At 34.6% G+C, this 27,943-nt stretch overlaps 1 protein-coding gene across 5 annotated transcripts in view; it reads left to right on the top strand.

Annotated features, from left to right (window-relative positions):
* BRIP1 (BRCA1 interacting protein C-terminal helicase 1) overlaps positions 1 to 27,943 on the top strand; it is a 181,017-nt gene that overhangs the window by 41,178 nt on the left and 111,896 nt on the right. For 4 of the 5 annotated variants that reach the window (XM_003912850.5, XM_017950661.3, XM_017950662.3 and 1 more), the window contains exons 7-10: positions 10,212 to 10,502; positions 17,186 to 17,407; positions 19,325 to 19,524; positions 24,875 to 25,007. In XM_003912850.5, the coding sequence (XP_003912899.3) occupies positions 10,212 to 10,502; positions 17,186 to 17,407; positions 19,325 to 19,524; positions 24,875 to 25,007 (846 nt within the window). Of the gene's footprint in view, positions 1 to 1,544; positions 1,637 to 10,211; positions 10,503 to 17,185; positions 17,408 to 19,324; positions 19,525 to 24,874; positions 25,008 to 27,943 lie in introns of all 5 variants that reach the window. The other variant, XM_017950663.3, reaches the window with a different exon arrangement.

Raw genomic sequence — 27,943 nt, 5'->3', positions numbered from 1 at the left:
GATAGTAGGTTCAGCCTTTTGGCAGGGGATATAGATGATTTCAGAGTAAATGGGTGGACACATGTCCATAGAGGTGGCTAACACAGCATCTTTATCATATATTTGAAATTGTTACAGCTGTAGAAATATATACCCTACTTGCCCATCTTTTTTTTTTTTTTCTTTTTAGAGATGAGGTCTTGCCATGTTGCCCTGGCTGGTCTCGAACTCCCGAGCTCAAGTGATGTGCCTGCCTGGGCCTCTCAAAGTGCTGGGATTACAGGTGTGAGCCATCACACCCGGCCCCATCCTGTTTTTCCAAAAAGTTTTGGTTATTCTCACTTATTTATTTTCAAGATTAAATTTAGAGACATATTTTAGATTACCAAAAAAAAAATCATGCTAGGATTTTGATTGGAATTCAGACAAAGATTAGAACAAAAAAGATTAAGAAAAGTAGTTTACTAATCTACAAAAATTGTGGACCCAGTTTTCATGAGCTGCAACCTGCAGAACCCATTTTTACCTATGAACACACAAGTTTTACAGTGTACTTTTCCTTTTTCCTTTCTAAGTTGAATTTACGAAGAGAATTTCTCACACATATGTGCACCTGCAATAACCATTGGTTTTCTAAAATCTCAGATAATACTTTAAATGTATTCCGTCCACTAGCCACATGTATTTATGTTTTTTGATTAATTAAAATTAAAATTCAGTTAGTTGTACTAATTACATTTCAAGTGCCCATGCGGCTAATGCCAAATATATTGAATAGTGCAGATATCAAATATGCTGTCATCACAGAAAATCCTATTGGGTAGTACTGCTTTATAGATACTTGTATGTTAATAATAACTAATTTAATTTTTAAAGCCCATAGAAGCAAAAATCTCTATTTCATATGTTTTGTTTATAGCATTTTGGCTAATATGTGGAAAATGATAGGATAGTGTTGTTTTCTTTTTTTTTTTTTTGAGACGGAGTCACGCTCTATCGCTCAGACTGGAGTGCAGTAGCCGGATCTCAGCTCACTGCAAGCTCCGCCTGCCAGGTTTACGCCATTCTCCTGTCTCAGCCTCCCGAGTAGCTGGGACTACAGGCGCCCGGCACCTCTCCCGGCTGGTTTTTTTTGTATTTTTTAGTAGATACGGGGTTTCACCGTGTTAGCCAGGATGGTCTCGATCTCCTGACCTCGTGATCCACCCATCTCGGCCTCCCAAAGTGCTGGGATTACAGGCCTGAGCCACCGCGCCCGGCCTGTTTTCTCATTTTAAAAGGTTCATTGAAGAAAGTTCGAAAAATACCCTAAAGGAGAAAGTAAAAATTACCTGCACTCCCAAGGGACAGGAGTTTTTAAAAGACTTTTTGAAATACAATCTATAACCAAGTGTACATATCATAAATTACGATTGGATTAATTTTCACCAACTAAATAATACATATATGTCTTTTTACCAGTTTCTCTATTCCCAGGTTCTTTTTGATTCATGTCTTGTTTGTTTGGATTTAGTAATCATATAGTTTTATTGAAGATGGGCACATGAGTATGTTTCTTTTATCAGGAGGCATATGAAGCCAGTTAGTCTCAATACCATTGATGCTGAATTTCACCACTTGGTTAAAGTGGTCACCGCCAGGTCTCTTCATTGTAAAGGTACATTTTCCTTTTGTAATTAATGAATAATCTGTGGGGTGACATTTTGAGACTTTGTCAATATTCTGTTCCCTAATAACTTTTCACTGAAAGATTTCAGCATCCATTTATGTAACTTGCCTGAATCAGTTAGTACATGAAAGTTACAAAATGGTGATTTTTAAAATTCTATCATGTTATGTACAATTCTTAGCTGGCATTCTTATTTAAAGAAGAGATTCTTCCCCTTACCCGTCCACTTCCCCATTTTTCTCGTTTGAGTCTTCTTTTCCCCTTTTTATTTTTTATAAACACCCTGGGTTTTTCTCATGAAGTTGATCAGTGTGACTCATCACTGCTTTGAGACTCATTGCTATAATCACATCTATGTAAAGTTCTATTATACCAGGATAATTTTTGATTTATAGCAGGTCAGTCATCTTTATGATCTTGTTCTTTAACTGAGAATTCTTATTGATTTACTCTACTGAAACACAGACTTTTCAGAAACTGGAGCAACTGTGTTAAGGAATTCCCATTTACACTAGGCAAGAAAGTAAACAGTAAGTGGAGAGTAGGGTAACAAACACTTATGGTATCAAAAAACAACCGTGAAAAGGATCTGTCTTAATGTGCTAGCCCATTGCAGTTTAACATATTGCTTACAACCTTCACAATAGAATTTGAGTGACTTCAGTTACACATTCCAGGAGACTGGCAGTCTGTTACAATCAGAGTCTGAACTTTAGAGCAGGCTAATTTACAGCGATGGGATGAAGAAAGTTGTGGATTTGTATTACACACTCTCACCTGACACTGTATCTGATCCCTTGCCTGCTGATTGACATCTTGAATGAGCTCTTTGAAGCAAGTTCCAGCTTAATTAAAACGTTTGCTTGGTTAGCAGTGATCTGTGAAAGCCTGTGATAAATATTGAATCAGGTTCACCTGCTGGTTGCTGTGAGTGGATAAACAGCTGCTTTGTGCAGTATAATCATGAAACGGTGGCAGTAGGGTACTACTACTGTTTGAATTTTTTAAAAAGAATAGTTGAAAAGGTATAGTTATGTTACTTTTGCTATCTCACTAGAGTGTGTGCTAATGTGAGATTTTGCACAACGGGCATTCAGTACCTGTTTAGATGGCTCGGACAACAGCAAATGGTTGATAAAGATTAACAAACTCTTTTTTATGTCTCAAAGATTGTAGTATAATTCTATGTTCATTGGCCTTTTACCACTAGCTCTTCATGTGCATGACTTTTTGAAATAAAGGGCAGTATTTTGCTTTTTTGCTTAAGTGGTAGATGAAAACAATCCTGTTAAAGCTTCACTTTAAGATTTAAGGTTATGAATTTCAACTTCTCCACAAATTTATTACGTATTTTGTGGAAACTTGAATAATTCTTTTGAGTTTCCTTTTTTATCTGTAAAATGAAGTTAGAAATATACATTAGTGAACTAAGTATTTTAGTCTTATGTTAACATTAGTTAATTAACAAACATTACAATAGAAATGAGTTCAGAAGCAGTGGAGGAACCTTTATGAAATTGTCTTCTTTTGACTACTGTTTATTCCTTTACAGAATAACTATGTCTGGCTAATTTGATTGTAAAGAAAATGTTGTTTCCATTTGATTTTTGTTATAAAACCAGATATCAATTCTGGAATAAAGCCCTCACCCAAATCAGTCACAATCTCCTTTGAGCACCTGGTGAAAGTTATGGGTTCACTTTCTAAAAATGCACACAAAATTGTGTCTGTAGTTTCTTGGTGATCTGTAACAGCCCATGGACCCTAATTTGAGAACCCATTTCCTAATAAAGTAGGTTGAAAACTTTTGGGGAGGAGGTGTTAAGATGAAAGCTATTCTGCCAGGTATGAAACAACTGAGGAGAAACCAGAACAGAGTATATTAACTGTGTGTGTGTGTTTTTTTTTCCGGCACTTCTAGCATTTTTCAGGTATATTTTTCACGACAATTGTTAGCTTTAAAGATCGTCTTCCATAGTCGTGATTCCTCACTCTCTACCTGAAGTTTTATATTTTTATTTCTATCATCAACTTATTTAGAATTTTATGGGGAAAATGAAATTTTGTTTAAGCCATACTCAGCCTGTTCAACTGCTTGTTCATGTTTATCGACGTCGATGTATACAACTGTCATTCATATTTTTTCATTATAATATTATTCCATTGATTGGAAAAAACCCCACAATTTACTTATCCATTCCTTCTGTTGATACATGTAGCTTGTTTTTCTCACTATTAAAACAATGCAGCAATTAATATTCCTCTTGTATCTGTCTTAATTTGCAAGAGTTTTTCTAGCATGTGTACCTAACAGTGTCATGCTGGGTCAAAGGGTGTATGTATCTTTGATTTCATTAGATCACCAATTTGCTGTCAAGTAGTTGTGCCAATTTATACTTAGATCAGCAGTGAATAAGAGTTTCTTCTGGTGGATAGGAAATGGAATCTAATTATGGTTTTAATTTGCATTTTCCTAATTACTAGTGAAGTTGTACGTTAGATGGCACATCTTTTCAGATACTTATTAGCCTTTCAGCTTTTCTCTTCTGTGATTTGCCTGTTCTTGGTTTTCTGTAGGGTTTGTCTTTTAAAAATAGATTTACTGGAATTCTTTATATATTGTAGATACTGATCCTCACTTGATTGTATGCATTGAAAATATCTTCTGTCAGCCTGTGCCCCCTTTCTACCTATTTTTCTTTCTTTCTTTAAGGAATATGTATTTTTAAATAGAAGTTTAACATGTTAATGAAGCTGTGTTTTCAGTCATTTGTGCTTTTGGTTTATTGTTTTAGGAAATCCTTCTCTACATTTGGATCATAAAAGATATCTTCCTATGAAAGAAGAGACCATATAGCCTTTGAAGCTTAAAATGTTTACTGTCTGGCTGTTTTGTTGACTCTTGATCTAGAGAGTCTATTAACTGAAAGTTTTTGTTTTTTATTTTTCCCTTGGGGGACATAACATCGATCTTGTTATAACATATTTGATTTAAATGTCAACTAATAAGTTAAAACAATTTTTATGAAATAAAACTTGAAGATTGTACTTAGGAATATTTTGTAATTGCATGCATAAAATAATAGAACTAACTTTAAACAATTCCTTAGTTTATGAGTGAAAATGGTTTGATAAACTCCAAGAACTACACTTTGTAGAACAATTTAAGAATGAAGCTCTCTTTGTCAGTAAGATGAGGTGATCCTTGTCATTGTCTTCTCCATGGCTTGATATATCAGGGATTCTAATGCCTCTTGAGTCAATGAATGAATGAAATGGGATATTACATGAAAAATGCTTAGCACAAGGACAGCCTTAAAAAATGGCAGTATTATTAATAATGAAAATACTGGGATATATGTTTGTCACTACTAAAATACTAGCATAAGATGATTTTTCTTTTTTGCCTTGAAAAATAGTAATTGTCCTGTACTTTTTCCTTTAAAAGCTAATCTGGATTTTGAAGTAACTTTTTGATATGTGCAGCACTTCAAATTAGGACATAATTTAAGCATCTGTCAGTTTTAATTGTAATGCAGGGGTACAGAATTTGGTTCAGGGACATTTAGTCATAATTCATCAATTTAAAAAAAGCTAAATTACAGTTATGTGCAAAACACCACTCACTGAATGAGCTATATAAAGAAATGTAAGACATAGTTTCTGTCTTCAAGGAATTTGCAGTGTGGTTGGAAAGACAATACATGCACATGTGGAAAGTTATGGAAAAATACAAGTTTTTTTTTTTTTTTTTACTGTTTCATTGACCTAGTTTTCCTTTTATTTCATTCAAACAGGTTTCTCTTCAGTCTCTTTTTCTCTCTACTTCTTTATATACTTAGTTTTCATAGTCATGCCTGCTTTTGGAATTCAATTTGTAGTCTCCTTTGAGAATCTCTCCTGATTTACAGTTAGCAAAGGAACTTCTTCTTTGGCAATAAAATTAGTTCCTAACTATTTCTTTATCATTTTCCATTTCTAAAAATATTTAATCACCATGCTTATTTTTCAGGTATTTAGGCATAGTATATTTTTTGTGTGAGTAGTAGGGAAAGTTTGGAGAAAGTTGTAAAACTTTAAAAGTTGACATTGTGGTATGTTACCATTTGAACTTATAATTATAGCTTGTGAAAGGAATAGTGAAAAGGACTCAGCAATTCACCTTTCTTTCAAGATCAAATCTTCGAATCCTTCATCCTTGAAAGAATTTAGACATGTCTTTATATAATGGAACAAGAGAGGGAATATAATTTATTAAACACAAGAAAAATTTTCTGAAAATCCTTGGTTGATGATGTTCTATTAGAACAGTTTTGGTAATTGTAGATTTGAAATGTATTTTAAACAATTGGCTACTGCACATGAAAATAATTATAGCTGTCACATCCACATGTATCTCTTGTGTTTTTTTTTTTAATGATAGTATATTTTTGCAGTTACTTGGGTTGGGTTTTCTTGCCTTTTCTTGAAGTAAAAGGACTCTGAACAGTTTCTAGCTTGGAGAAGAAGCCATTTCTTAAAGAGATTGGTTCTGGTACTGTGTAGCCACTTACAGGTCTTAGAGGTTACAGATTTTGGGAAGCCCATGTGTTTTATGTATTGATTTTCAGATATATTGGATGAGAATGAATATTATAAAATTTATTCTCTAGTTTCCTGGAGAAAAGGAAATCTCTGTCAATTTAAACAGCAAAGGGAAAAGAAAAAAGTCTTTGTGAAAGATAAACATGATCATTTTCTAGCAGGAAAAATACTCAATAAGAGATACAAAATTGTTTAATTTTATTCATCTAATTGTTTTAAGACCCTTGGATCAAAGGGTTTCAGAGAGAGGCCATAAAGTATTAGCCTGGTAATTCGATTGGGGGATATTCCGATCTCCTGACACTGCTGGCATCAGGATCCTTCCTCTAGTTTTCTTAGAGCATTGAAAGTTGCTGATTTTGATATAGGTAATTATCTTTTGTTATAAAGTAAGTGACTTTTTGAAGCCTTTGTTATATTACTGCAATGAGTTTTTCTGTCTTCTTCATATATGATTGTACCAAATCTTTTTTTTTTGAGACGGAGTCTGGCTCTGTCGCCCAGGCTGGAGCGCAGTGGCCGGATCTCACCTCACTGCAAGCTCCGCCTCCCGGGTTCACGCCATTCTCCTGCCTCAGCCTCCTGAGTAGCTGGGACTACAGGCGCCGGCCACCGCGCCTGGCTAGTTTTTTGTATTTTTTTAGTAGAGACGGGGTTTCACCGTGTTAGCCAGGATGGTCTCGATCTCTTGACCTCGTGATCCGCCCGTCTCGGCCTCCCAAAGTGCTGGGATTACAGACTTGAGCCACCACGCCCGGCCCCAAATCTTTTATTTTATTATTTATTTATTTTTGAGATGGAATCTTGCTCTGCCACCGAGGCTGGAGGGCAGTGGCGTGGTTTTGACTCACTGTAACCTCTGCCTCCCTGGTTCAAGTGATTCACCTGCCTCAGCCTCCTGAGTATCTGGGACTACAGGCGCGTGCCACCATGCCTGGCTAATTTTTGTGTTTTTAGTAGAGACGGGGTTTCACCACGTTGGCCAGGCTAGTCTCGAACTCCTGACCCCAAGCAATCCACCTGCCTCGGCCTCCCAGAGTGCTGGGATTACAGATGTGAGCCACGGTGCCTGGCCTGTACCAAATCTTTTAAATGGAAACTTTAATAGAAGATCGCTTCTGGAGAAATAATTTCTGTTTAATAACGCAAAGGAAAAATAATTAACTTTTAATTTCTATCTTATTCCCTACTTGCCTAAGTACCCATTAAAAACCATCTTCTTGGCCAGGTATGGTGGCTCACGCCTGTAATCCCAGCACTTTGGGAGGCCGAGGCGGGCGGATCACCTGACATTGGGAGTTCGAGACCAGCCTGACCAACACGGAGAAACCCCGTCTCTACTAAAAATACAAAATTAGCGAGGCGTAGTGGTGGACGCCTGTAAGCCCAGCTACTCGGAGGCTGAGGCGGGAGACTCACTTGAACCTGGAAGGCGGAGGTTGTAGTAAGCCGAGATCATGCCATTGCACTCTAGCCTGGGCAAAAAGAGTGAAAGTCTGTCTCAAAAAAAAAAAAAAAAGAAAACTATCTTCTTGAGGAGTCTAGTCAAGTTCATAGATGTTATAATTCGTTCATATTACTTTACAACTTAAAAAAACAAACAAAAACATGTTTAATATAAAGTTAGCTGTGGTTTATAGTATTCTGAATTATGAAGTGAAAAACAGATTTAAGGTCCTAACTAAAGTCACTCTAGTGAGAAAAGTTTTCTGATACTAGTTCTTGATCTTTTGCTTTTGTTAGTACCACTACTAGTGTAACATTTAAAGATAAGTAGAACATTAAATTATTCGTGCCAAATTCACCCTTTTTAAAAATTAAAAACTTTGAAAACAAAGTATCTAGTTGTAAAACTGTATAATAGCATCCCTTTCTATTTGAGAAAAAGGTATGAAAGATATGTATATATGAAGGTCAGTAAGTTATACACTAAATTATTTGTGATGGGATAGTTGATTTTTAAACAATATTTCTGTATTATTGTTTGAATTTTTTTGACCAAAAGAAAAGGTGAAATTAAAAGGAGTAGATGGTAAAGCTTTAAGTGGAATTGATGTTGAAAAGTATAACATCAAAAAGTAAGTTTTCTCAGCCTTGAGAAAAAGCTACTTTATTGGATTACTTTTATGCTTAGATATAATGTATTTATGTAGTACATAACAATGCATTGGGCCATAGCATTCTAGTATTCACATGAATTTAACTGTATCATAAGGAAGATAAATAGTATAATTGAGCGAAATGATTGATGGTATGAAAAAGTAAATTAATTCTACTTGAGTTACCTTAATTCTTTTTGTATGTTAATTGATTAATATGATCATTGCAAAAGCCAAAAAAGAATTCAGTCAGAAATATCATGATATAATTTGCATTCCATTTTCTCTGTGACCATAAATTGTTGGATATTGCAACATATGTAACATAAACCACATGTCAGCTGTTTCCTGCCTCACTGTTGACAAGAGCCCCATTCATAACTCTTCTTTTTATCCTTTTAGTGAATAAGTAATTATTCAATATAGAAGGCAGGATATTTGGAACTGGCTATTTAATGTGGCAGCACTCTGTAATGAAATCTGCTGTTACTGGCAACCTGAGAGGAGAATGTAACAATTCCAGCATGGCTGTAACTTTATCTGCTTTGACTGACTGTTTATTTGGCACATCAGTGAACCTTTTATCCCAGTGAGTGACAGCTCCAGAAGGGTCACATTTACATCCATTCTATCATGTATTGTAATATTTAATGGCGGACAAGGTTGAGTGAGACTGGGAGTAATTTGAACTTGCTTTTCCACTGAGTTGAGGCTAAAAGACAGCTTGATCCCCAGTATTGTGGTGTAACATGCTATGACTTAGCATTTGTTTATGAAGGCTAATCTTACTGATTACAATAATAATAATAATAATAAAAAGTCAAATAGAGTGCGTGTTCTACTAAATTAAAACTCTTTAGCACGCAGTCTTTCAAGTTACAATGCTATTTACCTTTTTACTTTCCCCATCAATGACCACTTCTATAAATTAACCATTTTACACTATTTCTCTAAAATGAGACTTTGTTCTGTGTCATTTGGTGTAATAATTGAGACTTAGAAGGGAGTAGTTATTAAGAACCTGTGAGTTCTAATATATAGCATTAAACAACTTTTTTTTTTAGTATTTGAGGATTTGGAAACAGAAGAGAAAATTCAGGTAAATTAAGTAGACTATATTCCTGATGTTCCATATGGTTTGTTTAAAGAGACATGTATATAACTATTTCAGTTATGAAACTGAGTTACAAGTGAAATTGTCCGGGAAAAACTATCCTGGATGATAATTTTACGATGGGTTTACGTTCCATGACAGGTAATTGAATTTCAGATATACTTGTTCCACACAAGCAACCTGCTTTCATTATTAAATATTAATATTTTGCATTTATTTTCGTACCTTTGCTAAAGAAGAATTCTCTCTTCTTGAAGTTGTTAAGTGATACTTTAGATTCAACTTGATAATTCTATTCTTTTGTAAACTATGTTTAAAAGCACTTCAAAAGCATTGGTGTATTAAGGAATATTTGAATGAACTATGCTGTGAACAAAACTATTAACTCTAAACTATAATATCACAAATTCATATGAAGCCTAAGAAAAAATTAAAATTGTTCCTACTTTATCACTTTTATAATTTATGAAAGAGGAGAGTTAAAATGTACTCAAAACATTTGGAATTGGAGAGTTAGAGTGGTATGTTAGAAAGTGTGCAAATGTGGAAATATCATTTATAACTTTTAAAAGAATGAGGACCAATTTTAAATTGTATTTGTAGTTTTTTTCTTTAATGGCAAGTTTTAGATACTATAATTTCTTGTAATTTCTCTTTATTTGACCATTGTGATTCATTACTTACAGGTTCTGATTCCATGTGAGGTTTGATAACATTTTTTTATGGTAGTTTAGATATTAGTTATCATTTCTTTCCTTTCTTACAGCCCCCTGGCCACTGTTCTAGGTGCTGTTGTTCTACTAAACAAGGAAACAGTCAAGAGTCGTCGAATACCATTAAGAAGGATCATGCAGGGAAATCCAAGATACCCAAAATATATTTTGGGACACGCACACACAAGCAGATTGCTCAGATTACTAGAGAGCTCCGGAGGACGGCATATTCAAGGGTCCCGATGACTATTCTTTCCAGCAGGGATCATACTTGTGTCCATCCTGAGGTAGTTGGTAACTTCAACAGAAATGAAAAGTGCATGGAATTGCTAGATGGGAGAAATGTGAGTAAAGTTATTTTGTTTTAGAGAAAAAATAAGGCTGAAAATATTTAAATTACTCAATATATGTTTTGTATGTACATTTTAGTGATAATCAACTTCGGAAAATCAAATTAACTGCTAATATTGATATCTTTTAAAAAATAATTTTACCGTAAGAAAATCTTTAGTCAAGTTTTAAAGTATGGGATTTGGTCTTAAAGCTTGGGGATATTTAATTCCTTGAAGTTAATTTCTGTTGTAGTCAGATATCTTAGTTTCTTCTTTTAAATCCTGCTGCCAAAAATAGTCAAACTTGGATGATGTCATATGAGGAGACAGAAGTGTTTAAATGATTTAGTCTAATTAGATCTAATTAATATACTTTACATACTTAAAAACTTCAAAAGCAGATAGTTTATTTAGGCTTTCTGTTCAGGCAAACTTTGGATTTTTTTAATTGAATGAGAAATACAATGATTATCCCACCTCATAATTCTGATTAATACAAACCCCTCTTTTAAAAGTGATACTAAATTATTAACTTTAAAAAGATGTCATTGGTGGTTTTGAAAATTTCCAAGGCAATTAGAATAATATGAATTTGGGCTTGGTGGAAATAGAGAAGTCTTTCTTTCTAAAGACTTATATGACTTTCAAATAATTTTTTTTTTTGGCAGTATTAGTTTGGGAGCCTATGTTCTGGTGTGACAATTATTTTACTCTAAAATTGAAGTTGCAAGTATGAAATTATACCCCAAAATCAGTGAACCATAAATTGATAACTATGAAGTGACCAGTGATATTTTAATGTATTTTGAGAATTGTTTTGTTTTTCACTAGTATCTTATTAGAGTTGGTTCTACACAAAAAACTGTGAGCTATAGCCCCCAGAGTTTCATTTCATTGATATATCACCCCTTATCATATAATGTGAATTAGTTATTTTGTTTTATGCTTTTTGTCCTTAATACTCTCTTTTATTAGATGAAAATGTATTTAAGCTTTATTTAGGGATAGTCAAAAGATACTTCAACAGATATTCAAACGAGATTATAAAGTATAAGTAGTAAGGTGTTCCAGTGGCAAAACTTGAGTGACTTGTTCAGAGCCAGGAGAGAATACAGAATTATTGAATCAAAGCCATTATTGAAATTCTACAGTCATATTTATTTCCAAAGAGTTCTTTCTAACTAACTGAGGAATTGTGAAATCCCTTTACTCTGTATATTAAAAAACTTCTCTTCCACGAGAGATGAAAGTATGAAGTGTCAAGTGTTCAAAAACAATAAAATAAAGCTCTTTATAAAGGTAAAACTCCATAAATTTCATGCATGAGTGACTGCTTTCCATAGTGACTGAGTGATATGCTGAATTCCCCAAATGCTTCAAATTTACTTTTTGGCTATATAGCCTATGCAAGAAGACTTGCTGGTATTGTCACCATATTTTTATCTTTTTTTGTTTTACTTGTTATTGGGGAAATTATTGTGTATTTGTAAAAAATACGTTGGCCGGGCATGATGGCTCATGCCTGTAATCCCAGCACTTTGGAAGGCCAAGGCGGGCAGATCACTTGAGGTCAGGAGTTCAAGACTGGCCTGGCCAACATGGCAAAACTCGTCTCTACTAAAAATACAAAAAATTAGCTGCACGTGGTGGCAAGTGCTTATATTCCCAGCTACTTGGGAGGCTGAGGCATGAGAATCGCTTGAACCCAGGAGGCAGAGGTTGCAGTGAGCCAAGATTGAGCCGCTGCACTCCAGCCTGGGCAACAGAGCAAGACTCTGTCTCAAAAACAAACAACCAGAAACATACATTGGTAAAAGCAATGATAAAGTGTAAGATTGTGTATTGAAGGCAGACAGTTTCATTTTGTGTAACCTAGAATCCTACAATGCTGGTTATGTTTTTATTGATCTTTACTCATAAGTTTGAATCATGTTAAAATAAAAAGTAATTCAATAGACTTCAATGTTCTGAATTTTTCATTGGCCTTTAGTTTGTCTTAAAGTGAACAGGTATTTTATTTTTGAATATTAGTAATATGAATAATTGAAGATATCTGCTTGTGGTTTGCCTTGACCTAATTCTGCCTCAGAATGCTTACCTCATGGGCATACATGAACATCCTCTTTCTTGTTCTCAAGCCCCCTTAGTAATTTGGTATTGTAATGAGGCCAATTACAAAGTCACCGTAGGTGTCTGTGTTTACTATGACTGAATTACCAAAGCGAAATGATAAACAGATAACTGACAATTTGAATGAAAGTGTTTAAAGTGTGATAACACTTCAATTGACAGACTTCCTCAGGGTTGTGTTACACTGCTAAAATGGATGAGCTTTTCTGGTTTTACTATCAGCCTGCAGAGGGGTGTCATTCTAACTGCCCTTAAAGTGTAAACTTTCTGATTTTTTGGCTTGATCCAAGGCACATGTGTTTTTGTTCATTGTTTCTTTTACTAAAGTGCCCTTATACTGGAAAAGTATGCACTTATCTGTTAAAAGTTAATTTTTGTTTCAGTTAAGAAAAAATAATTTTAACTAGAGTTAGGAATGACAATTCTGAAATATTATTTTAGTTATACTTCTTTTTTTGGTTAAAATGAGACTTAATAGCTCATAGTCATAGACTCTAAAGGCACTTTGGTGATCATTTTGTATAAAGATAAGCTTTCAGAATTGTATGGAAGAAGCTTGGGATGAAGAAATGGTGAATGTCCTATTATTAAACTCAGTCTGTATCAAACTGAGTATGAAAGATGATTGACACATTTTTACCTGAATCACAGAATTTTAGAGCTGGAAGGAATTTTAGAGATGATATAGTCAGTGAGTCAGAAGGAATCTTACAAGCCTCTGGTTCAAATATTCTTTTGATGCTGAGTCACATGAGAAAAATGGGCCCTGAAGTTTGCTCAGTCAGACAAGTAATTAGCAAGGAGGAACCAGAACCCAAATTTTCTGATTCCTCATCCATTGCTATTTTGATTACACTAGAAACAAAATCCAAAGATGGCATTGAGGTAGGGAGAAGTTGACACAGTATGAAGAATAAGAACAGTAGAGGTTAGAGAAAGTAAGTGAAAATAATGTAGAAAATGGCCTAAATAAATATAGTTAGATGAGTCCTTTCCTCCTAATTTTTATTTTTAATACTTTGGAGGACCTACAGGTAGCATCCTTTAACATGGCTGAATACAGAGCTTTAGGAGAACTGGTCCTCAGCTATTCATGTCTTGTCCTTTGATTTGCTGACATTCTTTTATAGGTTACGAATCTTCTATGGTTTACTTTGTTCTAGCAATATCTAGATACATTTGTGTATGTACTGATGTATTTATGTTTTGAAAACATAGATTCTCCTTTTAGATTGTAGATAAAAATACATATAAATATAAGATTTATATATATGCATATATGTGTGTATATATACGTGTATGTATATGTACACATGGATACATATATACGTATATATAGATATATATACGTATATATGTGTGTGTATATATGCAGAGAGAGAGTATAGTTCATCCCGCCTTGGCCTCTCAAAGTGTTAGGATTATAAGCATGAGCCGCTGCACTCAGCCTGTAATGAAATTTTTTATTTCCAGTAATACAATGGCAAAGGACATTAGTAGATAACATAAAAGAAGACATTCAAATTACTGCTGAACCTTGTTAGACTATTCATACAATATTATGTTAAACCTTGCTAGAAACTATAAAATACAAAAAATATGTGTGTGTGTGTGTGTGTGTGTGTATATATATATATAGCTACCTCAAAGTCTTTTATCCCTAATATAATTTATATATTTTATATATGGTTGTTTTTTGTTAAGGATAGCAAACTAGGAAAAATAAATATTTTTATTTCAAAATCATTTTAAAATAAATATGTATAATTAATTAAAATAAAAGTGGCCCATTATTCTACCACTTAGTTCCAATGACAATTGAAAAAGAAAAGTAGTACATGTATGTGGTTAGAAAATGAAAGGAGAGGCTCTCTTTTTCTAGATCCTCCATCTCCTTAACCCTTTAAGGTAATTACTGTAAAATGTTATATATATTCTACCAGAACGTTTAAAAAATGTATTTGCTATAACGTATGTGTATATATATTCTTTAAAAAAGCAATTTACATGAATTTAATCATTCTATACACATTATGCAACATGTTTTTCTCACTTAACGTAGAGAGCCTAATCAACACATAGACAAATCTCAATCATTTTTAAGGGCTAAAGTTTTTGTATTAATTTACTGTAACTTATTTAACATGTCCCTTATGGGTAGATATTTGGTTTATTTTCAGTTTTTTGGCTGTTTAACAGTACAGGGTACATCTATTCACATTAATGGTAAACTTTTAAATTTTGGTAGTTTTTTGACAAATTGCCTATGTACTTCTACTACTAGAATTTTATACTTCTAAAAATATGTATACTTTTCTAATTTTATACATTTTTAATAGTATATGAGACACTCTTGTTAGGGCTGGGTTTTATCAAACATTTTATTTTTTTATTAATGCATGTAATGAGTATTTTTTTTTTTTTGAGACAGGATTTCACTCTGTTGCCCAGGCTGGCATGCAGTAGCGTGGTCACTGCTCACTGTGGTTTACTCTTTTTTTTTTTTTTGTAGAGATTGAGTCTCCCTATGCTGCCCAGCTGGTCTTGAACTCCTTGGCTCATGTAGTCCTCCGGCCTTGGCCTCTCAAAATGTTGGGATTATAGGCATGAGCCACTGTGCCCAACCTGTAATGAAATTTTTTTATTTCCAGTGATAGAATGGGGTGGAGTGCAGTGGCTCATGCCTGTAATTCCAGCACTTTGGGAGGCCAAGGCGGGCAGATCACTTGAGCTCAGGAGTTCGAGACCAGCCTGAGCAACATGAAGAAACCCTGTCTCTACAAAAAAGGAGCCATATGTGATGATGCACTTGTGGTTCCAGCTACTTGGTGACTGAGGCAAAGAATCGCTTGAACCTGGGAGGTAGAGGTTGCAGTGAACCGAGATTGGACTGCACCATTGTACTCCAGCCTGGGTGACAGAGTGAGACTCCCATCTCTGAAAAAAAAAAAGGTAATAGAGTGGCAAAGGGCATTAGTAGATACCAAAAGAAGAAACACAAATTACGGTTAAACCTTGTTAGACTATTCATACAACACTATGTTAAACTTTGCTAGACACTGTAAAAAATACAAATCGAAACAAGATTCTGTTTTTTACTTTTAAAACAGAGATAAGAAAAGATAACGTCAGTGTTGACAAGGATGTGGGAAAAGGGTAATGCAAAACAGTATATACTTTCTGGAGGATAATTTCACTATATGTTTTCAAGAAACTTAAAAATACTTCGTAGCGTCTGATCCCATAATGCTATTTCTAAAAATATAGACTAAGAAAATATTTAGAAACCAGCATAAGAATGCTCACTGCAGCCTTATATCTAAAGTGGAAATTGGTAACAGTCTATAAGTCCAGTAATAAGAAAACTGGTTCATCAGCTATGGCACATTAATTCAGTGTACATATATGAGCAGCAATGAAAAGATGCTTAGTGATGTCAGAAGATTTTCCTGGTATGATTTGTAATACATTAGCCAGAAAAAAATAAAGGGAATACAGTTTTATAAACATTTTTATTTACTGTGGCTGGATTGTTAGTAATCCTTAATGCCTGGGGAACATTTGCTTTGTTCTTGTTTTTATTACTATTTGGAGATAGAGCTTTGTTTTGTCACCCAGGCCAGAGTGCAGTGGCGTGATCATAGCTCACTGCATCCTCGAACTCCTGGGCTGAAGTGATCCTCCTGCCTCAGCCTCCTGAGTAGCTAGGACCACTGATGTACACCACCAGTCCTGGCAAATTTTTTATTTTTTTGTAGAGACAGGGTCTTGCTACATTGCCCAGGCTGGTATCAAACTCCTCACCTAAAACAGTCCTTTTGCCACAGCCTCCCAAAGTGCTCACACCTGTAATCGTGCCTAGCTTGTTCTTGTTATTTTAACATTGTAGAGATATCCTTATATACACATGTATAGAAGAAATATGAAATGAAATACACCAAAATGTTCGTAGTGCATTCTTTGTGTAATAGAATTACGGATAGTTTAGGCTTTTTTTGGTACTCCTGAATTTTTTGTAGTGAATACTCATACTTTCTTTTTTTCCCTCAGGACATTCCAACCTACCTACTTACCTTCCTTCCTTCTTGTTTATATTTAAATAAGAAATACTGTCACATGGCTCAAAGTTGAAAAAGTACAAAAGGGTCTACAGAGAAAAATCTCTCACTCCTGTGCCCAGTCACTTAATTCTCATCCTTGGAAGCAACCAGTGATACCATTGTTTTGTGAATACTTTCAGAAATATTTCATGCCTAACATCAGTTTAAACAGAAAAAAAAGCCATAACAAACATATTAAAAATTTTTTTTTTTCAAGTTAATTTAGGGTATTTGGAGCTCTTCTGCTTTGGAGTTCTATCTAAGTCTGAGTCAACCAGACTTCGTTGTGATTGTAGCTATGGTATTGTCTCAAAAAAGACAAAAAATTAGCCGGGTGTGGTGGCATAACCAGTCAAATTTTAGCCTTGTGGCTTTAATGATGTTCCTCAAATTCTGAGATAAGCTTATTTTATTCCTTCTATTCCAATATTGGTTCACATTTCAGTTATGCATATTTGTTTCTAGGGAAAATCCTGCTATTTTTATCATGGAGTTCATAAAATTAGTGATCAGCATACATTACAGACTTTCCAAGGGATGTGCAAAGCCTGGGATATAGAAGAACTCGTCAGCCTGGGGAAAAAACTAAAGGCCTGTCCATATTACACAGCCCGAGAACTAATACAAGATGCTGACATCATATTTTGTCCCTACAACTATCTTCTAGATGCACAAATAAGGGAAAGTGTGAGTATATGTGTAAAAATTAGAACTTTTTTCCTACTCATGGGGATATAAATGTTGAATGTAAAAGCTTTTAGATGTTTTAATGTGTTTTTTTGCTTTAATTTATGTAAATAAATTTGTGTAAACATATTAGAGTACTGAAAACATATCCTAACATGTGTTAAAATCGACCCACTCATTTTAATTTCCAAAATAACAGGCAGTTTTAAGGAACATAGTGACTAAAGTGGGGTTACAGCAGGATTTCTCTTTGCATTTATGGATATTCAAAAAGAATGATTTAAAAACATTTGTCTGAAAAAACTATGTTTTGAAGAACTTATGTTGGGAGAATAAAATTATGCCTTGTGAGCTTTTGAAAAGTGAACTTCAGATAATGGCATTTGTGTTTTGTGTTTATTTGCCTGGTTCTTTTTAGAGACATGCAATTGTTAACAGCATAAGACAAAAAGTAAATAACTTGGTGTAGTCACTTGTTATTCCTGTCTTCAGGTCTGACTGCACAATTCATCTCAGCTTTCTATTTCTTTAAGATCCAAATTAATAGGCATTATGTTTACTACCCCTTCTATCCTACCTTTTATTTGGTTATCTCTTAACTAGTTCTCTTCCTTCTGAGACACTGTGCATATCAATGCCAGGTCAGTTTTCCAAATGTTGCTTTTATTACATCCTTTTATCCGCTTCAAAATCTATTGCTTCCTTTGCTCATGAGATAAAGTTCATATTTCTTAAGCTTACACTCAAGATACTCAATAGTCTGACCTGAATCTGCCCCATTTGAATCCTTCAAAAATTACCTCATACTCCCTTGAGGATACCTTGTTCTTTACTCTATCTTTGCTTTTGATGACACCTCTTGGGAATGCCGTGCCCACTCTTTGTCCAAATTCAAATCCTACTTATCTTTTAAACCCCAATATACTTCCTACTCTTCCATGTTTTCTTCATAACTTTTCAGCCTTCTTTGTATTCTTACTTCCTCAAAATAACTCATTGACAATTGCTTTGTGACAGTTCCTTGTATTAGTCAGTACTCTTTCTATAGAACGTGATACAAACCCACCCTAAAAAAAGCTTAAGAAAAAATACTTGATTCTCTTTATTGTGATGGCTTTATTCTCAGGCAAGTTCTCACTCTTGCTTATGGAACAAAGATAACCATAAGCAGCTAACTCACCTGGAGAAAAGAGCATGACCACATATTAGTTCCTCCAGATTACTCTGGCCTAACATGGATCTCATGTCTATTCCTGAACCTGAACCAGTCACTGTGACCACAGAAGGATGGAATACTCTATTTAACTGACAATCCTGGGCCTTACCCCCATTGTGAAAGTGGGGATGTCCTTTGATTCACAGGTTAATAGTCCTGCCAGCATCACATGGGAGTTGGAGAAGAACAATTCTCCAACTCCCATGTTGGAGAAGGACTGCAGGACAGATTAAAACAAAACATCTATGTTGTATTATGTTAGTATTTTAAGGGTCATTTTAATCTTGTATTGTTATTTTACTTTTAAAGGTTTTATGCTTTTAATCTTGTATTGTTATTTTACTTTTAAAGGTCTTATACTTAGTTTGTAAAATTATGTTGGAAACATTTTCATAGTGGGATTTTGTACCCTTCTGTGTAGCCAGTGGTACCTTGATCCAGGCTCACTTACATGTTTTTGGTGTTGTCGATAGGTTTGCAAAGTATTTTAAGAGTGAAAAATGGCAAAATCAGTAATGTATAGCTGACATTTGGTTGGCCATAGTGCTTCAGAAGTTTTATTTAAGACCTAGAATCAGTTGCTTATGTAATTGCATTTGCAATATTGGCCTATAGTGTGAATTTTGAAATGAAATACTTTGCCTGCTATTGTTAAATCTATTTTGCCAAATGTTTTACAAGAAAATTCTTTTATCTTATAGATGGATTTAAATCTGAAAGAACAGGTTGTCATTTTAGATGAAGCTCATAACATCGAGGACTGTGCTCGGGAATCAGCAAGTTACAGTATAACAGAAGTTCAGCTTCGGTTTGCTCGGGATGAACTAGATAGTATGGTCAACAATAATATAAGGAGGAAAGATCATGAACCCCTACGAGCTGTGTGCTATAGCCTCATTAAGTAAGAATATTTGTCTAGTAGTGTATTTGTGCTGCCTTTATATGAAAAATATGTTTGATTATGCCAGAGTATTTTAAAGTCAGTACACTTTGGTTAACTAGGCTTCTTGGGAAATGGATTGTTCCTTGCCAATTAAGCTTTAAAAATAAGGCTAGTCCAACCTTTTGTCTTGTTTACAAGAATATAATGAACATAAGTGATTTTAAAAAATGAATAATTGTGAATCTTATTCCTAATTTGGCAGGATAATGTAATGGCCCCAAAGGATGTGTATAGGATATTGAACCTATACATAAAACATGCTTTTAATTAATATATTTTAAAATTCTGGATCATGACTTTAATGTATTGCTTTATTCTCCAATTTAAATAGGATTCTAGTTTCATGGGTTTTAATTAATCAAGATTTCAGTACTCTAAAATAATATATTTAGTACTAGCTTTATGAAAATTTACACTAGATAATTTTTTTTATTAGACATTAAGTTGTTGATCTAGAATCTTGTTACCATAGAAAAAAACTTCCCAACTCTGAATCCCATTTCATTTATTGTAGCATTTTTCTGTTTCCTTCATATTATACTTTAAAAAACTTTGAATGTTATACAGTCACATGGTTTGAAGATAAAATGTATACAAATTTGTATAGTAAAAACCTCCTTCCAGTTTCATCCCTGATCTGTTTAATGTCTGTGTTCTCCTAAACGAGTTTATCATTCAATACATATTACTCATTTATGAAACCAATATTAGATACATTTTATTGTCCCTCATTTTCGTCCAAATGATGGCATACTATACATGCATTTTTCTGCAACTTGCTTTTTTCAGTTCACAGTGTATTTTGGAGACCTTTCCATGTTAAGAAAGGTTTAAGAAAAAAAGATAACTAGAATTCCATTAGATAGATATGCAATAGTTTATTTAACCAGCCTCTGATTAACAGAGGAGGTTGTTTCTAGTCTTTTGCTCTTATACTGCTGTAATGAATAACTTTGAACATACATAATTTCATTTGTATGCAAATATATCTATAGGAAAGTTTTTAGAAGTGGAATTGTTGGGTGAAAGCATAGACATATTTGTAATTTCAATAGATATTGCTAACATTTACACAATAGGTGGATGACAGGGGGGCTAATGTATGCTTCTACCAGCAATGTATAAGAGTATGAAAATTGTTTTCTTCTAGCCTGCTAGGTGAAAAGTGTATCCCAATGTAGTTTTAATATTCATTTTCCTTAATATGCATGAACTTAAGCATCTTTAAAGGCCATTTATATTTTCTTTTGTGTCAACTGCCTGTTGACATCTCTGTTCTTTTTTTGTTCTTATTGTGGTTCTTTTCTTAATGATTTATAAAATCCCATTCATATATTAGGGAATTAAAATCTTTGCCTGCAATAAGAGTTGTAAATACTTTCCACCCCATTTTGCCATTTGCTTGTGTCTTTTCTGGTGGTGGTTTGCTATGCAGATTTCTGTGGTTTTTATTTTACAACATAGTTTGTTGAAAGAGTTGTCTATAGTTGCTAATTCTATTTTCTCACTTGACGTTCTTCCCTCATAGATCCTAGCAGTGTTGCTCTCTGGACAATTCTATGCAAGCTGTTCTTATCAAGATCACCAGTGATCTCTATATTACCAAATACAGAGATTATTGTTTCTTTTATCTCAGCCAGTCAGTGGTGTTGGGTAGTTGATGACTACCTCTTTGAAAAGCATTTTTGTGTTAGCTTCTGTGACATCTCTGGTTTTCCTCCTTCTCACAGTCCGTTCTTTTATCATTTCTTTTACTAATTCTTATTCTTTTTGATATCTAAATATTGGAGTGCCTCAGCACTTACTTGGTACTGGGACCTAGTTTCTTTTGTAGCTCTATTTTCCCTAAATAGCTTATAGTATTATAGCTTAGAATATAATCTGCAGTACTGATGAGGCCTGAACCTATGTCTCTAGCTTCAGCCTCTCCCTAGAATGCCATTCTCATATCCAACTTTCTACTTTATAGCTCTTTTTGGATATCAAATAGACATTTCAACTTTACATCTAAAACAAAATTCCTTCCCTTCCCCTGTATTCTGTTTTCTTCTCAGTCTTCCTCATCTAAGCAAACAGTATGTACCGGTTCCTCAAATAAAAAAGTTAAATATTATCCTTGATAATATCCTTACTGCCTCACCTCATCCAATTAAATGAGTAAGTCTTATAGATGCCACCTGCACAGTATATCCCCAATTCCTAAATTTCATTGACTGTGCATATCTATCCTACAATCTTCACTTAACAAGAATATTATAACAACCTCCTAACAGGTCTCTACTTTCACTCATCTTTCTCCAGTAATCAATTCTAGCTTGGTAGCTAGAATCATTTTTTAAACATGTAAAATAGATAGTCTCTCTTTTATTTAAAACTCTGTATTTAAAACCTTTCCACCAAAACAGGACGGTACTGGCATAAAAACAGACACACAGATCAATGGAACAGAACAGAAAACTCAGAAACAAATTCACACACCTACAGTGAACTCATTTTTGACATAGGTGCCACAAACATACACTGAGGGAAATACACAATCTCTTCAATAAATGGTGCCGGGAAAACTGGATATCCATATGCAGGAGAATAAAACGAGACCCCTATCTTTCACCATTAACAAAAATCAAATCAAAATACATTAAAGACAAATCTACAACCTCAAACTATGAAACTACTACCAGAAAACATTGGAAAAACTCTCCAGGACATCAGTCTGGGGAAAAACTTCTTGAGCAATACCTCACAAGCACAGGTAACCGAAGCAAAAATGGACAGATGGGATCACATCAAGTTAAAAAGCTGCTGCAGAGCAAGGGAAACAATCAACCAAGTGACGAGGCAACCCACAGAATGGGAGGAAATATTTGCAAACTGCACATCTGACAAGGGATTAATAACCAGAATATATAAGGAGCTCAAACAACTCTGTATGAAAAAATCTAGTAATTTAATTAAAAATCGACAAAAGATTTGAATAGACATTTCTCTAAAGAAGACATACAAATGGCAGTCAGACATATGAAAAGGCGCTCAACATCATTGATCAGCATTTCTCTGCTGATCAAAACTACAATGAGATATCACCTTACCCCAGTTAAAATGACTTTTATGCAAGACAGGCAACAACAAATGCTGGCGAGGATGTGGAGAAAAGACAATCCTCGTACACTGTTGGTGGGAATGTAAATTAGGACAGCCACTATGGAGAACAATTTGGAAGTTCCTCAAAAAACTAAAACTAGAGCTACCAAACGATTCAGCAATCCCACTGCTAGATATATACCCCAAATAAAGGAAATCAGTATATCAAAAGTGTATCTGTACTCCCATGTTTGCTGCAGCACTATTCACAATAGTCAAGATTTGAAAGCAACCTAAATGTCCATCAACAGATGAATGGATAAAGAAAATGTGGTACATATACATAATGGAGTACCACTCAACCATAACACAGAAGGAGATCCTGTCATTTCCAACAACATGGATAAAATTGGAGGTCACTGTGTTAAGTGAAATAAGCCAGGCACAGAAAGACAAAAAGCACATATTCTCACTTATTTGTGGGATCTAAAAATGAAAACAATTTAATCCATTGAGATAGAGAGTAGAAGGATGGTTTACCAGAGACTGGGAAGGGTGGTAGGTGGGGATCACAGGAGAGGTGGGGTTGGTTAATGAGTACAAAGAAAAGAAAAATAGAATGAATGAATAAGTCCTAGTATTTGATAGCACAACAGTGTGACTGTAGTCAATAATGATTTAACTGTACATTTAAAAATGACTAAAATAATATAATTGGATTCTTTGTAACACAAAGGATTAATGTTTGAGAGGATGGGTAACCCATCTTCCATGATGTGATTATTATGTATTGCATGCCTGTATCAAAACATGTACCCCATAAATATATACACCTACTCTATACCTACAAAAATTAAAAATAAAAAAAAACCCAAGCCATCCCATTGCACTTTGAATAAATTCAGATTTCTTATTGTGACTCAGGATGACCTGATTTCTACTTATCACTCTGACATTGTTCATACCACTATTCATTTTTAACCATTGTGCTGCAAATCACATTGGCTTTCTTTCAGGCCCTCAAACAAGCAAAATTTTCTAACCACCTCAGGACCTTTGTCCTAGCTATTCCTTCTGCTTGGATATTTCTTTCTTTCTGATTCTCCCATGACTGGATACTTTTTGCATTCAGTTGTTAGAATAAATGTCACCTCAGGGAGAGCATTCTTGACATTGAAATTAAAGTAGCAACTAGGTTATATTAAACTAATTTATTTTCATAATTTATTTGTATATCATTACCTGATTTTTTTTTTTTCATTTTATTAGAACTTTTTTTTAACTTTTAAGTTCAGGGGTACATGTGCAGGTTTGTTATATAGGTAAACATGTTATGGGGGTTTCTTGTACATACTATTTCATCACCCAGGTATTAAGCCTTATACTCATTAGTTATTTTTCCTGATCGTCTTCCCTTCTCCAACCCTACACCATCCGATACGTGCTGTTCCCCTCTTGCCCGTGTGTTCTCATCATTTAGTTCCCACAAGTGAGAACATGTAGTATTTGATTTTCTGTTCCTGCGTTAGTTTGTTAAGGATAATGATCTCCAGCTCCATCTATGTTCCCATAAAGGACATGTTCTCGTTCTTTTTTGTGGCTGTATAGTATCCCATGGCTACCTGATATTTTCTTATTTATGTATTTGTTTTTATGTTTATTCCTGTTTCCCTTTAGTAGAATGTAATTTCCATAAGAGTAAGGACCTTGCCTATTTTATTCAACTGCTGTTATTTTCACTACCCAGAACAATGTCTGGAATAAAATAGGCATTCAAACACTTAATGTATGAATGTGCATATAGATCAATGAATGTATTGATATATTTTCTAGTAATTCTCTTTTTTGTGTTAATATGTAACACTTTTAATTTCTTTATTAGGTTGTTTTGCATTTCCTTTTATATATATTTGGGATAAGTACCTAACACCTGGCTCTCAGTTGAAGAGACATTAGCTAAGTAAAGCAATGTGAATCCACAAAACAAGTGGGAAATCATATGCATGTTTGTTTCTTCTGAATAAAAGCTTTCTTTTTAGTTATATAAAGTTTATTTTGCAATATGAAACATGCATGCTTTTTAAAAGATTTCTTAATTAATCCACATTCATGTCCTAAGAATGTCAAGAAATACAGATCAATGCATGAAAATATGATTCTCTTGTTCTGTTGAAATAGTGCATGTAAGTATGATACTGGTTGACAAAATTGTTTTATTTTATTTCAGTTGGTTAGAAGCAAACTCTGAATATCTTGTAGAAAGAGATTATGAATCAGCTTGTAAAATATGGAGTGGAAATGAAATGCTCTTAAATTTACACAAAATGGGCATCACCACTGCTACTTTTCCCATTTTGCAGGTAAGATCTTTTTTCTACCCGTGAAATGTATTTAGTGAATTAGAAGTGATTTAGTCATGACTAAATCCAGATTAAATCTAGTGAGTAACCCAGAAATTTTAAATATAGCAATTTAAATTTTAAAAAATTTTATTATCTAAATTTGATAATCTTTAGGTGATGGCATGGGTAAATTGTGGCTGAAAACATAGCATTACTTAATTTGAAGGAAATAAGTCTTTAAAGGGATTAATTGCTTTGTTTAAAGCTAAAAGGAGTCAATATTTTTAGGTTGTAGATTTATTTAGTCAATTGTAAAAGTTAAAAATTTTAGAAAATAAAAAGAGGAGAAATTCCTATTTTGTTCATCTTAATTTAGAAATTATAAACATGATATTCATGGAGAGATCATGAGTAGGCTTTGGAAGACTATGAAACTTATGAAGCTATATGCAAAATTTTATGAGTATATACTTTTGTACATTTTTCTAAATAGAGGCTGCATAAATTTCATTATATTTTCTAGTTTTTTTTGCAGATAAGAATATATTTTCTTTTTTTTGTTCCTATTTACTTATTTAAATTACTAGATTATGTATTTTAGAATGGTTGTTTTAGGTTTAGAGAAAAATTAAGCACAAGGTCCAGAATTCTCATATACTTCCACTCCCAGCTACACACCTATACACATACACAATACACACCAACTCCACAGTTTCCCCATTATTGATCTCTTACAAGAATGTAGTATATTTGTTACAATTGATAAACCATTATTGATACATTATTGTTCATTTAAGTCCATAGTTTACCTTAGGGTTTACCCCTTGTGTTGTAGAGTTAAATTAGATTTTGCCTAGGAATCCACCACTACAATGTCATACAGAGTGTATTCACTGTCCTAAAATTCTTCTGTGTTACACCTCTTCATCCCTCCACCACACCACACCCATACCCACCAAACCCTTGGCAACCACAGATTTTTTTTTTACTAACTCCATTGTTTTGCCTTTTCCGGAATGCCATATAGTTGAAATTGTGCAGTACGTAGTCTTTTCAGACTGGCTTTTTTAACTTAACAATATGCATTTAAGATTCCTCCATGCATTTTTTTTGCCTTGATAGCTCATTTCTTCTTATAGCTGAATAATATTTCATTATCTGGATGTACCACAGTTTATCCATTCACCTACTGAAAGACACATTGATGGTTTCCAGTTTTTGGCAATTGTGAATAAAGCTGCTATAAACATTTCTATTAGTGACAAGCTTTCTACTCATTTGTATGAATACTTAGGAACACAATTGTTGTATTATATGGTAAGACTGTGTTTAGCTTTGCAAGAAACTGCTAACAGTCTTCAAAAGTGGCTGTAACTGCTGGGTATGGTGGCATGCGGCTGTAGTCTTAGCTACTTGGGAGGCTGAGGCAGGAAGATTGCTTGAACCCAGGAATTTGAGGCTGTAGTGCACTATGATTGTGTGCTTGTGAATAGCTGCTCTCCAGCCTGAGCTACATAGCAAGACTTTGTCTCTTGACAAAAAGCGGCTGTACCATTTTGCATTCCCACCAGCAATGAACAAAAGTTCCTGTTGTTCTATATCTTTGCCAGTGAACTTCGGGGCTGAGGACTCTGCTTTTATGAGTACAACTTTTTTAGATTACACAGATGAGTGATAGCATGCAGTATTTGTCTATCAGGCTTATTTCAGATAACATAATACTTCCAGTTTCATCCATGTTGTTGCAAATGGCAAAATTTTCTTGTTTTTTTTTGTTTTTTTTTTTTTTTTTGAGACGGAGTCTCGCTCTGTCGCCGGGGCTGGAGTGCAGTGGCGCGATCTTGGCTCACTGCAAGCTCCGCCTCCCGGGTTCCCGCCATTCTCCTGCCTCAGCCTCCCGAGTAGCTGGGACTACAGGCGCCCGCCACCGCGCCCGGCTAATTTTTTTTTTTTTGTATTTTTAGTAGAGACGGGGTTTCACCGTGTTAGCCAGGATGGTCTCGATCTCCTGACCTCGTGATCCGCCCGTCTCGGCCTCCCAAAGTGCTGGGATTACAGGCTTGAGCCACCGCGCCCGGCTCTTGTTTTTTTAAGACTGAATAATATTTCATTATATATATATGTGCCACATTTTCTTTATTTCATTAATCACTCACTATATTCTCACTTTTCCCCATGGGAAGAATTGTGGGCTAATAGAGGCTCTCTTGGCACTGAGCTGTACTTCCATAGGGCAGGGGTGATGTGGATAATATGAAACTATACTTTTTGCCCTCTTCAGTGCATCTGTTCTTGGATTTTTTGCTCCAATGGGGTCCTGGAACTTCTCTGCTAGACTCTTAGACTCTTAACAAAGGTACTCTCATATGTGGGTGGTTGTCAGAATTGGTTCATTGTTGGGAGATGACAATGGAAAACTCAAATTCTTTTTTTTTTTTTTGAGACAAAGTCTCACTCTGTTGTCCAGGCTGGAGGGCAGTGGTGTGATCTCAGCTCACTGCAACCTCTGCCTCCCGTGTTCAAGCCATCCTCATGCCTCAGTCTCCCAAGTTGCTGGGACTACAGGCATGCCCCACCATGCCCGACTAATATTTGTATTTTTGGCAGAGACGGGATTTCACCATGTTGGCCAGGCTGGTGTCAGACTCTTGACCTCAAGTGATCCGCCTGCCTTGGCCTCCCAAAGTGCTAGGCTTACAAGTGTGAGCCACCGCGCCTGGCTGGAAAACTTAAATTCTTCCATCTTGCTGATGTTATTTCTCAAAGAGGTTTTTGAACAAAAAATGATGAAAATAATTGCTAACATGATCACAATAACATTCTGGGTATGTGACTATTAAAACATATATTTTAATCAGGATATACATAAATTTTTGCCCTGCATTTTTAAAATGCAACGTGGTATCTATTATAAGAATTTTTCCATGTTGTGACATCTTTCATAATTTTTTTTG

This window comes from Papio anubis, chromosome 17 (assembly GCF_008728515.1).
Source record: "Papio anubis isolate 15944 chromosome 17, Panubis1.0, whole genome shotgun sequence".
Lineage (NCBI taxonomy): Eukaryota > Metazoa > Chordata > Mammalia > Primates > Cercopithecidae > Papio > Papio anubis.
The sequence above is the reverse complement of the archived record's forward strand: the minus strand, read 5'-3'. Positions and strand labels throughout refer to the sequence as shown.